Genomic DNA, 14,534 nt, shown 5'->3' with positions numbered 1-14,534 from the left:
TCTAGAAGTTCTTTAGGAACAAACACTTCAAATATATTCATAGAAAACCCTCTTTATTTATAATTCCATTCTTCCAATAGTTATAGTTACTATGACAGGCCATTTCTCCATGTCCCATCCCATGATTCTCTGCTCCTACTGAGCATTTGGAAATTGCTGGCATGAGCAGGAAAGTGAAGCAGTTTTTGAGATTACTGAATAATGCTGATGTTATAAAGACTGCTTTCTTCCACAGTTGACAAACTTATTATGGTACCGATGGTTGGCTACTACTCTTAGAGATGAAAAAGGTCTTAAGGAATCTTCCATATTCCATTCACCAATCTGTGTTCTTGTTCAAAGCAAAATTAATTCCTTTCAAAATTAACATATTAGCTTAATAATAATTTTTAATCTTAAAATAATCTATCTGAGAGAATGGGAAATTTTGGTAGGAAAAAGTGACAGAAGATGGGACAAGAAGAGAATTCATAGAAAGACAAAACAGAATTTTTTAAATGGTGGGTACGAACTTCTCTTTCCAACTATATCAGTTTACCTTAGGAAAACATACTAGAAAGGCCAGAGAAATCATAAGCAACATTTGACTGTGAGCGTTAGAAAGCTACTGAGGTAGCCATGACCTAGAAGAGTAAAATAGAGAAAGAAACTCACTGGAGTGAGAACAATATTCTGCACATGCTTTTCTAGCCCAGTCATTTAGAAACTACTGATGAAGAGCAAAAGTCTGAGAAACCAAATGTGACTCCTAAGAGGTAGAAAAGCCAGTAGATCTTAGGACAATGTCATAGGACTAAGGAACCAGAGCTGGAATTGAGAAATAACAAGGCAGCTAGAATTTTAAGGACCAAAATCACAGAGAGAGTAAAGATTCAGAGAACTGAGCTGGATTCAGCAACAGTGTTCCCTTGCAGTAGTTTCCATGTATAATAGGTAGACAAGGCAAGATGCTAAGAAGTCAAACAAAAGCTAACTAACTGAAGTCAAAGCAAAGACTTAGTTGGCTCATAACGCTGAAGAGACAAAACTGGGGTTCAGAACCTATGAAAGATTTCTGGCCCAATGGAAAACTAATGATATGAATTAGGACATTGAAAGTCTCTACATAGGGGTGTGTGTGTGTGTGTGTGTGTGTGTGTGTGTGTGTGTGTGTGTGTGTCTGTGTGTTAGGAAGGTTGATGCAACATCTACATTGAACCTTATAAAGAAGGAAAATGAGTATGAAGTTGGTCCAGTGACTGAGGTGATCTTCCCCTCTGCTCCCTATCTAAGAATAGGAAATTCTCTCCTCAAGAATATACAGTTGACCCCTTGAACAATGTAGGGGTTAGAGACGCTGACTCCCTGTGCAGTCAAAAATCCACATATAACTTTATGGTCGGCCCTTCTTATCTGTGGTTCTGAATCTGAGGATTCAACCAACCACAGATCATGTAGTACTGTATTACTTATGGAAAAAAATCCATGTATAAGTGGATCTGTGCAGTTCAAACCCAGGTTGTTCAAAGGGCAACTGTAATGTCATTCAGATTCTCTACAACTTGTCATATCCCAAGTCTGGTATTCATTCACTGAAGAACCACCAAGACTACCAAGAAAAGGAGAATTAGAATAAAAAACAAAACAGAATCAGAATCATAGATGACCTAAACATTAAAGTTCATACATATTTTGGTAAATGTTATCAAGTTCAAGAAAATAGATGACAAGGTGGAGAATTTAACTTGACAACTAGAAACTACAAACTGATTGAAGTTGAACTGATAGAATTAAAAATTATACGAAATTTAAAACTCGGTAGTGGATTGGACACAGGTAAAGAGCGGTAAGTGAACTGGAAGATAGAGTAGTAAAAATATTAAGACTAAAGCATGGGAAACGAAAAGAATAAAAAGTACACAAAAGCGCATTTGAGACATATGGGCCACAGTAAACATTTTTATCATATGTGTAAACTGGAGTCCAAAGAAAAAAGGAGAGAGAGATTGGGATAAAAACAATATTTCAGAAATAACAGCTGAGAGTTCTCTAAAACTAAAAAGAATATATGGAGCCATACATTCAATAAGCACTAAAAAAATGCAACAAGAATAAATACAAAGAAAACCACACCTAAGATCACCACCGTACAATTCATGAATAACAAAGAAAAACATGACATCTTAAAAGCAGCCCCAGGAAAAAGAGAGAGATTCCTTTCAAAGGAACAACAGGATTAAGATTACAGCTTACTTCTCAACGAAACTGACTGGATACTAGAAAATAATGGAATAACATTTTTAAGTGCTAAAGAAAAGAGCTGCCCATTGGGAATTCTAGAGGCAGAGAAAATGTTGTTTGGAAGGAAAGATGAAATAAGGAAATTTGCAGACAAACAAAATTTAGAAAATACGTTCTCATCAGAACCGACTGAATTAAATTATAAAGGGAGACCCGCAGGCAGAAGGAAGGTTATCACACATGAAAATAAGGACTTTATAAAGAATTATGTATAACAGAAAGGATAAATAAGTGGATAAACCTAAATAAAATCTAACTGCACAAAAGAGTAATAATAAAATATATCAAAAATTAGAATGCATTAAAAACAAATGGAAGAGGAAAAAAGTAGTCAAAGAAATTTAAGATCTCAGCATTGCTTGAGAAGCAGTAAAAGAGCTAATAAGTCATGGTACATGTGTAACTGCTACTTATGTAAAAATAACAAGCTAATACAAGGGAAAATGGAATTTGAAGAAATCTAAAAGGAAGAAAGAAGAGCAAAAGGAACATAACAAGGTGGGACAAAGAGTAAACAAGGAGTAAACGGTCTATAAGAAAATACATTAACTGTAAATACTCCAATTAAAGGACAAGGAGTATTGAAAGAAACAAAAAACCTAATTCTATGCCACTTACAAGAGACAAGAGTCAGACTGAAAATTAAAGGATTCAAAAATTATGTCATAACAACAATAAATACAATTGAAGATTTTTTAATGTTAACACAGATTTGAAAGCAAAAATTATCACTGGCAATAAGGCAGGATAATAAAAACCCACTGTTACTTTACAAGGAATATATTATAAATCTAAACTTCAATGCACTATATGAAGGGAAATTCCAAAAAACTAAGTCGAAATAGAAAAATCTAAATTACCTAGATCAGTAACATAGAACCACAACAACAAATCAGCAGATTATAGAAGATCTGAATACCATCATTAAAAACTCTGGCCTAAATTTACATAAAACCCTGCACCAACAATGATGGAATATATATATTACGCAGAAATTTTTAGGTGCACGTGGCACATTTATAAAACTGACTATATGCTGGTTATAAAACAAGACTCCGAATACGCAAGAAATTAAAAAATATATAACCAATATTTTACCAAATAGTTGGATATTAAAAACATACTTCTGATCATTATGTAGGTCAAAGATAAAGTCCTAATGGGAATTAGAATTTTATTAATTGAATGATAATGAAAATATGCCATAACAAAACCTGTGGGTCGCAAATAAAGCTGTGGTCACAGAGATGTTTACGTATTCAAATTATATTCTCTAAATGTAAAAGGGAAAGGAATAAAGCAACTAGAAGATAACCTATCACCCTGAGGTAGGCAGCTCCTGAACTGTACCTGGTGGGGAAGGCAGGGCAGAACTTCAGGAGGCCAGCTGAGAGCACGGTGAACACCATGTCAGGAGCAGTCTCCAAGAAAGAGCATTTAATGTACAAAGGGATGACTAAAATATATTTAAGAGCTAGCACCCTGACTCCTCTTAAGGATGACTTACGTTGCTGGGGAAAAAATAAGAAGTGCTCGATGTAGAAGGTGAATAACTTTATAATTCCCAGGAGAATCTTGGTACCAGGACCGCAGAATGAAGAACTTGGAGTCCCCGTGGCTAATCCAGCCGAGGGAAAAGGAGAAACACAGACGGGAGAGAAAATAAAGGGAACCCTTGGTGCAATTTGGTGCTGCTGCAGGCCCAAGTCCAGGTATGTGCTCTCTAGCTCCACATCTTAGATAAAAGCCACCATGTTCCTCAGTCTTTCAGGTACTTAGAATTTCTCTTTAGAACCTGAAAATGGGGTCAGGTTTCCTGTCTGCCTTGCTACAGTACAAAATAGAGGCAGGATGTTTGAAATAGTTCTCCATCTGGCAGAGGAGGCCTTGAAGCTGTGAGCCACTCGCTGCGAACCAGCAGGACGTGAAGGATTCTTGAGCAGATCTGAAGCTACTGGGAGGCCTTTCAGGAGTTAAATCCCATAGTAAATACTGTACCTTCAATGGCCCCTTCTCCCTCTCTGTCCAGTCTTCCTCCACTCGCGTGGGGGCCCAAAGGGGTTAAATGAGCACTCTTTGACTTGTACTTGGTGGTCCCAGAACTTGACTTGGGCTTGGAGACTTCCATGAAAAGTCTGCCTTCCATCTACTACTGGCTTGCGTTTCTTGGTCTCTCTGCTCCAGGCTAATCCCTTCAACCTGCTTTTTCCATTTCTGCCAATACTCCCCCTCTCCAGACCTTCCTAATACTCTTCTGGGGCGGGAGGAGGCTTACTGAGGGCAATGTGTATTTCTAGAGGGAGAGGTGACCACATGACTTCACAGTGCTCGTCCCCTTGATTATTCAGTTTCTGTCTGGATTAGTCGTGGGTGTTTGTGCACCCCAGCCTCACCCCCAGGAGGCTTTAGAACACTGTCCTTATCTCAGCACTGAGCCTCTCTCTAGCCTCCTTCCCTCTCTCTCCTTACCCACCTTTACCCACAGACTCGCAGGCTTTCTGGACCTCTGAGGAACAGAAGCACTTCACAGAACCTCTGCTACAGAACCAAACATATTGAAATGACTCTTTACGAAGATATTGAAACAACAGAAAAAGAATACATGACGATTGTTTCTCCTGAGGGTTCAATTACCTAGGGGGCCTTTAGCAAACTTTGATTGATACATCTAACCCTTCCTTCCTTGGCAATAGTTGATCACACTGTGAGGAAAACAAGTTAGAGAATGGAAAAATAATATTTGGATTTCAACGAAATAATAAAAATGCAGGGAGTATCTTTGACTTTTGCAAGGTGAGAAGAGAGTTTACATTTTGATTATTTGATGGCAGGAATCCCTTTAAAACAGGGCCAGTCTGCATGATGCATTTAAAAATCAACCTTTTCAAATACAGCCATAACCCCCACAAGATTTCTTGATTCCTCTGGGGTCAGATAAACCATCACATTTCACAGTGGTGCCCTGTATATGAAAGTGATAAACATAATCTGGAAGCACAGCAGTGGCTAAAAATATGGAGCTGGCAGCCATTCGCTGAAATGATTTTTTGCTTTTAATTCATTGCATAAAATGCTCATGTCCAAATTCAGGCAGGTAGATCTTACCAACCATCAAGAGCTTCAACCCTGCTAATAGTTAAGTATGCACTTTTAAACCCTACTTTGACTGCTCCAGAAACTTACTGGGTTTCTTTAAGGCCTCTGTGTCAGTTTGTTTTTCTTTAAAAACATAGCTGTGTGACCTTGGGGAAGTTATATTATTTCCTTGAGACTTGGTTGCCTTCTCTGTGAATATCTGGGTATAATTTTAGTATTGCTCAATAGACTTTTCAGTGATAATGAAAATATTCTATCTCTGTACCATGCAATGCAGTATTCAATAGCTACATGGAGCTAATAAATATCGTTGAAATATGGCAAATGCAACTGAGGAACTGAATTTTTACTCTTATTTTTAAATTTGTTTAAATATAAATAATGCCATGTGGCTAGCATCTGTTGACAGTACAGATCTACATAGTATTTTAAGGACACTCTCCACTCAAAAACTCTACCATTCATTAACTCAACCTAAATATTTTTGCCCTCTGACAAACAGAAAATAATTTATGCTTCCCTTGAAATTATCTGTCAAGACCTTTATCAGTTTGGGGACATTCTGTTCTTAAAATTGACTTTGCTTTATGAAACTTTAATAATGTTGGAGTTTCCTGCCCTTGGTACCACCTTTGTGATGATGGGAAATACTGTGGATGATCAAGGACCATTTCAAGAGATCATGGAGAGAAACCTCCTTCTGGATTTAATTTCATTATGAGGATGTCAAAATGCTAAATTACTTAAAATAAAACCCATACCGTTTTTATGCTAAGTTATATTCTACATGTAGCTGGACAAATGTTAAAAATATTTTTAAAGAACTGCACATCTATTTTTGAAGCTGATTTGGCTGTTCAAGGCTTGCTAGCACTTTATCCATCTCAGTACTATTTCACTTAGTAAACAAATGCAGTTGCCATAATTGCTGCATATGTGTCTGTGTGTGTTCCCTTCTAGGTGATATGTTTTTGAAGTTGGAAACTATATTTATATCACAGCCCCTATGTATAGCACAATATCCATTGCTAATTCAGATTGTGTTTTAAGATACGAGACAAAATTTAAGACTTTTATTATAGTCATAAACATCTAGCAAACCAACCAGAAAATAAAAGCTAATTTTCAATTGGTTGGCCAAGAACAAAAAAGAGAGGAATACCTAGTGCAAAACCATATCTCTAATAACTACTGTTGGATTTAGAGCACACACATGCTAAACTTATTTTAAAATATCTTCTTATCAAAGATTTGAGGTTGGACCTGAAAAATTATATCAGAAGTGAAAATAATCATGTGGTCTGACCAGCCTGGATCACACAAAGTGTATACTATATATAAAATAGATAAAACTACGAGGTCCTACTGTATAGCGCAGGCAACTATATTCAATACTTTGTAATAACCTATAATGGAAAAGGATCTGAAAAAGAAATATATGTATCTGAATCATTTGGCTGTACACCTGAAACACAACATTGTCAATCAACTATACTTCAAGTAAAACAAAACAAAACAAAGTAAGTGTAAAGGGAAGTATAGTTTTATAAATTCACCTCTGATATCCAATGGACCAACTGAAAGACAAGAGAAACTACAACTTTCTAGGAGACAGGACACGGCCAGCAAACTAGGCCGTTACCCTCGGTAACGGTCATACCTGCCAAAAAATATACAGACTAGCCTGCATTCATGAATACATAGGAATTCTTCATTTATCTGGCATTATTAGGCAATGAGGTATTGTATGTTAGGAGAAGTTTCTTTTAAATGACAAATTTAAGAGGAGTTATTTTAACCTTCACTCGGTAATTTTTTTCTAAAATTAAGAAATGTATCCACTGGCGTATCTAATATTTCCTTGATAACTCGGGGTCATAAGTTCAATCAACATTTGCATGAATAACGCGAATGGAAACAAGACAGGCATGCTTACTGAAACTGAAAATGACATAGCACTGGCTGGAATAACTGATGAGACAGCAAGAAAAAAACAAAAATGAAAACAAACCGTGATCAAGAAACAATCAGTCAAGTTCTGACTTTCTGTACTTAGTTTCAAAAAGCGATACCACAAATCCCAGCGAGAGACTCCAGCATCACTAGCTGTCTTTCTCCTTTGTTTCCACCTTCCTTTCCTTTTCCTTCTACCCTAGATTGTTCCAGGAAGTGTTTATAGCTGCTTGCAAGACAAATTCTAATACCTGCTTTCTTTCACACAAACTTCACAATATGTCCATGTGATAAACAGTGTGGAGGTAAAAGACAATTCACCACAGGGACATCTCCTATGAAAAGAAAATTAAATACTAGCTTCTAAACATGCAGAGAGAAGGGCGTGGTGTCAGGCACTAATTTCCTTGCGAATTCCTCTCCATTTCTAATAGACGTTCTTATTTACCCAGATCCCTTTTTATTGGAGTCCTATTCCAGACTGCTCCACTCCGCCCATCCTCATCCTGTAAAATACATTCACACTCTTTTGTGACCCTACTTATTTGCCCATTAAATAATCAATCATAGAACTGTCGGAATTAAATAGAGAGAGAAATTAAAACACTGGAGTCACTTGGAGGGTTTAAGCGGCTCCACCAGAAAACACTGGGCATGGATTTAAAGAGGCTGCACGGGACTTGCGCTTGTCCAAGTTCTTTCTCAAGAAGTATCTGAAATAAGCCTAAATTCAGAGTTAATCAGATTGGCCTGCTTTCTCAGGTGGACTGGAATTCATTGCTCTTTCCCCTCAACTCCCTGATGTCAGTGGCACTTTCTGGAGATGAGGTGAACTTCTCTGCCTACTGCAGAAGCTCAGTTCCCCCCGGGCCCACTCCCTGTCTGAAATCCCACACTTGAGGCCAGATGCCAGCCTTCCCAGAACATTCGTGGTCTCCTTTCAGTTTTTGAACTGCTCAGATTGAGTCCCTGTAGACTCTTTCTCAGCTTGACACCTCATCTTCAACCCCTTTCCCTGACCTCGATAGTTACTTTCCTACTTTAGGCCTCAGGTGCTTTAGCTATAAAATGATATATTTGCCCTTAATTCTAAAGTCTTCTTTCTAAAGCTCTACAATGTGGTGGCTCCTTGAAAATGTTTCTCTTGCTGGTTTTAATTCTGTAGAGAATTAAAACCACAGCTACTCTAAAAGACAGTAGTTACATTGGATAAGGAAAGTGTGCTTTTGTAGTTAGATTAACAGGGATGGAAGACGACTTGGTATGTTTTAAGATACTCATAATCCATTCTCATGAGAGTCAGGGGAAGAAGGGGAAGAGAGTTAATAAAATACCAAACGATTGTGACAAATTAAGTTCACGAAGATGTAGCTGATTAGTTACTACTTGAATAAGCCACACATATCCAATTCAAGTTTTCCTTTATTTTTCTAAGAAGGGATCCCAGTGAACTGAGTCCCATGTTCAGTAACTCCACGTTCAATGGCTTAGTCTTTAAAAACTGTTATGTTGCTGGAAGAAGAAATATTGCCCATCAGTCCTAATTGATGTTTAGCTATCACACACATTTGAAGTAAATTTATTACTTTGCCTGATCTCAGTGTAATATATTCCAAAGGGGCAAAGAGCACACGAAAATTTATGGAGTCTCCATCTTCTACACTAAAGTGTGCAATAAATTACATATTATTTGGCCGTGAAATTCACAAGCCATAGAAACCACACCATTAGCAATGTATACAGTGGTAAACAGCAGGTAATGATAATGATATAAAACAAAATAGACTGTGTATGTTGGCACTGCTGCCAATAAAGCAATCATTAAATGCATTCATATGCATCTACGCTAGGTAAGCTCTTTGAGTGCTATGGCTATGAATTCTACGTACCTGTCAGGATACTATAGCCCAGTTTCTATGGCCTTTATTCAAAGACGCTGAGAAAGGGTTCCTGTGGGTAAATTCAGACCTTTTCTCAATACAGAATTTGGTCAACATGCATTCTGAACAGCAAAATTGAACACGGCTTTCAATTTTCCTACACTAATTGCCACCTCAACAAATGCAGGATTAAGTATAATGGATTATAAGAAGTTAGAAAGGAAAGATGGAAGAAGAGAAGGAAGGTAGAAAAAAGGTGGGTATGGAGTACTTCAACATTTATGTAAAGAGTGGACCTAAAACTAACCTGAGGTTACCCTAAACTATTAGCATATGCTATAGAAACTTAAATGAAAAAATGTTAAAAACCTGCAAGGGAAACTCAAAGATTCTTTGTTTTTTTTACTTTACTGCATATACACGTCCATCTTAAATAGTCTATATGCTTATATCCAATAAGAGAGCATTGTTTTGCAAGGCTATTTGGGTTCTATCAGCATGTAAAGGTCGGACAGCTCAACTTTAGCAGTTAGCCTTCAGGTGAATAATTGCTTCTTTCAGGTTGTGAGCATTTGAATTTTCCAGGAATGTTTCCCAAAAAATTAAAACTAAAAGAGTCCTAGGACAGCGTCCTTTAGAAGTTTTATAGTATCAAGGTTTTTGGAGGAAGAGTATCCTTGTCGATTATCAACACAATGACTCCAAGCAGGTCAATTTATGCTGAGAATATTCTATAACGGAACCCACTTCACCTCCAGTATACTGACAATGATCTTCCTTACTTCAACCTTGTGCTTCTTAGTAAAGTTGAAAATACTGAGCCAAGAACAGACAGTGACAATGCCAGAGACTCAGATGTACCTATAGGTGCCTTCAGACAAAATCAGCCACCCAGGCTAAAGTCCTGGTTTAAAACATCCCAACATGAATGAATCTCAAAAACCATATGCTGAGCAAGTGAAGCCAGATCAAAAGGGCACCTACTGTATTATTCAACTGACATGAAATTCTAAACTGGGCAAAATTCATCTCGAAAGATAAAAAACAGATCAGTGGTTGCCTTGGGGTGGGAGATGGGGATACTCTTGCAAAAGCCTAGGAGGAAACTTTCTCGGGTTTTAGAATTGTTATCTATCTTTATGGGGGTGGTAGGTATACAAAGGTATACATTAATTAAAAGCCACTGAACCGTTAGCTAAAAATGTCTGCATTTTGTTGTATGCAAATGATACCTTAATAAGGTTGACTACAAAATGAACCCAAAACAAAACAAAGCAGAAGAAAAACCTCTCAAGACCTCAAAGGAAATACACTGTTTTCTTCCAGGGTACCAGATTGGAAATAAGGCATTGGTCTGTTCTACCCTCAGATTATCCCTAGGATTATGTAGTCTATTTTAAAGCACTAGAGTCCCCTATCAGAAAAACTCACCCCATGTTTAATTACTTTGATTTCTTCTCTGCCTCTTCTCCCAACACAGTGAAGTCATTTACGGAAGAAAACCCAGCTTTTTCCAACTTTGCATCATCACATATTCTTTCCAAAGCTATTATTTATGGAATAAAATTTGGCTACACTTTGTAAAAATCTAGCTTTTTGAGCCTTACAAATCTTAACGGTTAACCTATTGCCTCCATTGGAATTTGGGGAAAAAATTATTTTGCAAATGAATAGCTGAGATTTGACATTTTTGTGTTTTTGTGATTTTCTCTTCCCCTAAGAGAGAAGTGAGTAGGAATGAGAAACACATACATAAAGAAAAAAAAATTATCTTGCTGCCTTTGCATGGTTATAATTTATAGGAGGCCCTCTTCAACAATAATCTATCATCAGAATCAATAAAATATAATCTCCATGAAGGCCAGGCCAGGATATTTGTCTCTTTTTCAGCAGATTGCAATACAAACCACATTCATGGATATGCTTCGTGATGATCTTTGTAATACTGTAACGGTTGACCATTTCCTCATGCCTTTTCACCTTAACTTAAACCTGCTTTTTCACTAATGACCTCACATTTCCTTCTCTATCACTTGGTTGTCGGCCTCTTTTCCAACTCCAACTCCAACTCGCATTTCACTCTGGAACCAAAGGAAGACTCACACCTTCCTGCTTTTTAGTGATACCTCAAGGTCATTACCGTATTGTGATCACCCTGAAGAAGAGCCAGACAATTGTTATTTCAGAGCCATCTGACAGTTTGTAGCTCTAAGAATTAACTAAGGACTGCATTTGTCAAAAATATCCTAGTTTAAGATTTTGGTAATACAGCAACAGTAATTCCGAAGTCACTGATGACAATCAGCGTGGGAAGCACCCTCCTTCGGGAAGATCCTTTGCCATACAATACTCTTTCCCCGTCAGGTGATAAGGAAGCATGGCCGTGGAAAGTAACCTTTTGTGGAAAGAAATACTTGGCTTCAAGAAGGCTTGAAGTTCATGTTTTTCTTGAATTAGATTCCCCATTAATTACTTTAGCCACAAAGAGGTAATTATCAGAATTATGTAAGCGATTAAGGAGATGCTACTCCACATTCTTTCAGCTTGTTGACCTTTCTCACTTTATTTCATGTGGCTATCTGAAACATCAGTGATTTACATGTCTTTCTTTTTTTTTTTTTTTAACAGATTTCTGTGTATGTGTCCCCCCATGATGAAAACTTCATTAAAATAAAATCTCATGAATAGACTCTTAAGAAGCAGAGTCTACTTGAAGTCCTGGAAAATGTGAAAGCACTAATATTCCTGGACAACTCTACACTCTGAAAGTTACTGCAAATTTTGCTGATGTCTATTTTGTCTAGGAGTTTTTCAAATTTTCTACCATGATCATTTGTTAGTTTTATCATTACATAATAAAGGCATTACATCATACAATCTTTTGTTATCCATTGCAGTTTTAAAACTATTCCTTTCCTTGTCCTCAGCAGATATGTCATAGATCATTAGTACACAAGCAAACACTTTCAACGTAACAGTACTTTATAGTGAGAAGAACTATATTGAGCTATCTCTATCCTAAGACAATGCACTAGAAAAGCACTAGGAATTCTTAAGCACTAGGAATACAGAGATGATCAAGGGGCAAGTTCCTTGCCTTCGAGTATACATAATCATTATAGCAAATGCTTAAATAGCACTTAGTATATAACTCACCACAGCAGTCTTATTATACTCCTTTTTAATAGGTGACCAGAGGAAGCCACAGGGAAGTCATAGGGTAAAGCCAGAATTTGAACCTACGTAGACTAGTACACTCTCCATGGCTTTAACTACTACGTTAAAATATATATATATAAAAGTTATATACATATACATATATATATATATATATATATATAACTCCAAGTATTCCAAAGTTACAAAACACTTATCTACCAAAATTCAGAAAGGAGCACACAAACTTGCATAGAAAATAAACATGTAAAAGTTCATAAATAAACCACAATATAACCTGCTCCACATAATATACTGACTGCAGTGTCCTGGGCCTCTCCCATCCTTAGGTAGCCGGAAATTACAACAAAATAATACTTTTCACCTTTGGAAGCCACACCATCTCTCATACCAACCAACCAATTATTTGCTTAGAGAGAAGAGGAAATTAACGTGAATATCGTAAATATAAATATATATATATATATATATATATATATATATATATATATATATATATATATAGCATTACTGATGTAGAATCATTGTTTAAAGACAATAACTTCAATAGCAGAGGGAATTTTACCATTGCAGGCTTCAGATTACCTCTATATTTCTCAGATTTCGTGCTAAATCATAAAATGCCATATTGTGTCTGAAGCTATTTTTTCAATAGTCCATTTTCTTAAATGGACTAGCAAAGCAGTAAATACTTAGGAACATTTTGGCTCCCAAATCCTAAAGCCATTCTGATTATGCCTGGGTGATCATGGGGACATCACTGGAACTACCAGAGGACTGGCTGAAATACCAGTGTTCTGGCCAGCTTATAAATGAGAAATTATACAGAATCCAATTTTAGTTTTTTGTTAAGTAATTCCTATGAGGCTTTTGGGCTGTCAGTGTAAAGTCCTTTGATGTGTAATCTTTATCGATTAGATAGGGAACAATGCCAATCCCCGGCATAAATACTTTCACAATCTGACACTGAAAACCCACTGTAGGGCATAGGACCCGCAAATAGGATATGAATCACACACATCCACTCATTCAGACAATCCACAAATATTCATTTTTAAGTCTACTATATGCCAATAATGTACTGGGCTCTAAGATGGTAAACCATGCTAAATGCTGAAACAGACATACTCAGTTCTGGCCCTCCTGGAACTTATTACCTACAGAAGTGCCTTCATTGTAAATGGTCAGGTCTCAGCCAATGCTATTATCAGAAGGTGACCAAATGATAGAGCTTGCTTTCTAAACAAGCTCCACACTCTTTGCTTTCAACATTTTTGCTTTCCTTCAAGGCACATAATCCAGTGGTCAATTTCTCCCAGTTAGGGAGGTTTGGGGAAAATCTACCCAGTGAACAATTCCTTGTGGCCTCACCCTTTCCTCACACTCTCCTCTGTGCTCTTGAGCTAAAGAGACCTGGATTAAAGTCACTTGCTCTAACCTTATTATTTTAAAATACGGCTGCTCCTGCTTTGAGGATTTCCACTGGACCAACACGGTAGCAAAGCAGCACTGAATCAGAAGCAGGTAAATTTCAAAATGACAGCTCTAAAAAGATCCACTTTCCTTTTGTTCTCCTCCTATCCCTTTGCTCTGAACACCTTTGTCCTGAGGCTTTGCCTTTACCCGTCTCTGATTACTGCTCTAAAAGGGTTTCCAAGAGCGGGGGAGTATTTATGGTTTCATTTGCTCCCAAGTCCTTGGTGGAAAAGGATGCTTTGCTTCCTGATTCTTACTAATTGTGGAATTCACACCATGAACACAAAAATCATCATTTAAAAAAAAAAATTTCCTCAGCTTCATATTTCTTCTGGGCCAACACTGAAAGAATATTTTCAAAGAAACAATATCCTCTCTCCTTTGCTCTTCTGAGTTTCACGTTCTTACCTCTAGTCTCATGTTCAACCCTTATTACGGGATGCATCACAAAAATAGAAGAAAGTTCTTTGTGCTTTCCCTGTACCAGCCAATTATTCTAATTTGTTCTGTCTCTAACGAACAGAATGCAAAATCAACACAAAGCCTGATTATGCGACCTCTTCCAAGGGAAAGGTCTGAGAGTTGTGTATTTACTAATGAAGCTCAGTGTGTATTAAGGGTTGACTGAAGCAAACATCAGGAATTTTCATCCTTTAAATTAGTGTTTTCCAC

At 37.1% G+C, this 14,534-nt stretch overlaps 1 protein-coding gene and 1 long non-coding RNA gene across 2 annotated transcripts in view; both read left to right on the top strand.

The window, feature by feature from the left end:
* Positions 1 to 12,086, top strand: part of LOC309623510 (uncharacterized protein) — a gene marked incomplete at its 5' end in the record, with an annotated part of 100,966 nt that extends 88,880 nt beyond the window's left edge. The window contains 2 exons of the mRNA XM_082380455.1: positions 3,849 to 3,992; positions 11,838 to 12,086. Coding sequence (XP_082236581.1) covers positions 3,849 to 3,992; positions 11,838 to 11,883 — 190 coding nt within the window. The 3' untranslated portion in view covers positions 11,884 to 12,086. The remainder of the gene's footprint in view (positions 1 to 3,848; positions 3,993 to 11,837) is intronic.
* LOC309622753 lies at positions 3,999 to 5,068 on the top strand. The gene is made up of 2 exons (XR_014241113.1): positions 3,999 to 4,265; positions 4,766 to 5,068. It is a non-coding gene; the product is annotated as an uncharacterized lncRNA (long non-coding RNA).
* Positions 12,087 to 14,534: the final 2,448 nt, after the last annotated feature.

This window comes from Balaenoptera borealis, assembly GCF_965194805.1.
Source record: "Balaenoptera borealis genome assembly, chromosome: 2".
Classification (NCBI taxonomy): domain Eukaryota; kingdom Metazoa; phylum Chordata; class Mammalia; order Artiodactyla; family Balaenopteridae; genus Balaenoptera; species Balaenoptera borealis.
Note: the sequence above shows the minus strand (reverse complement) of the source record. Positions and strands in the feature narration are given on the sequence as shown.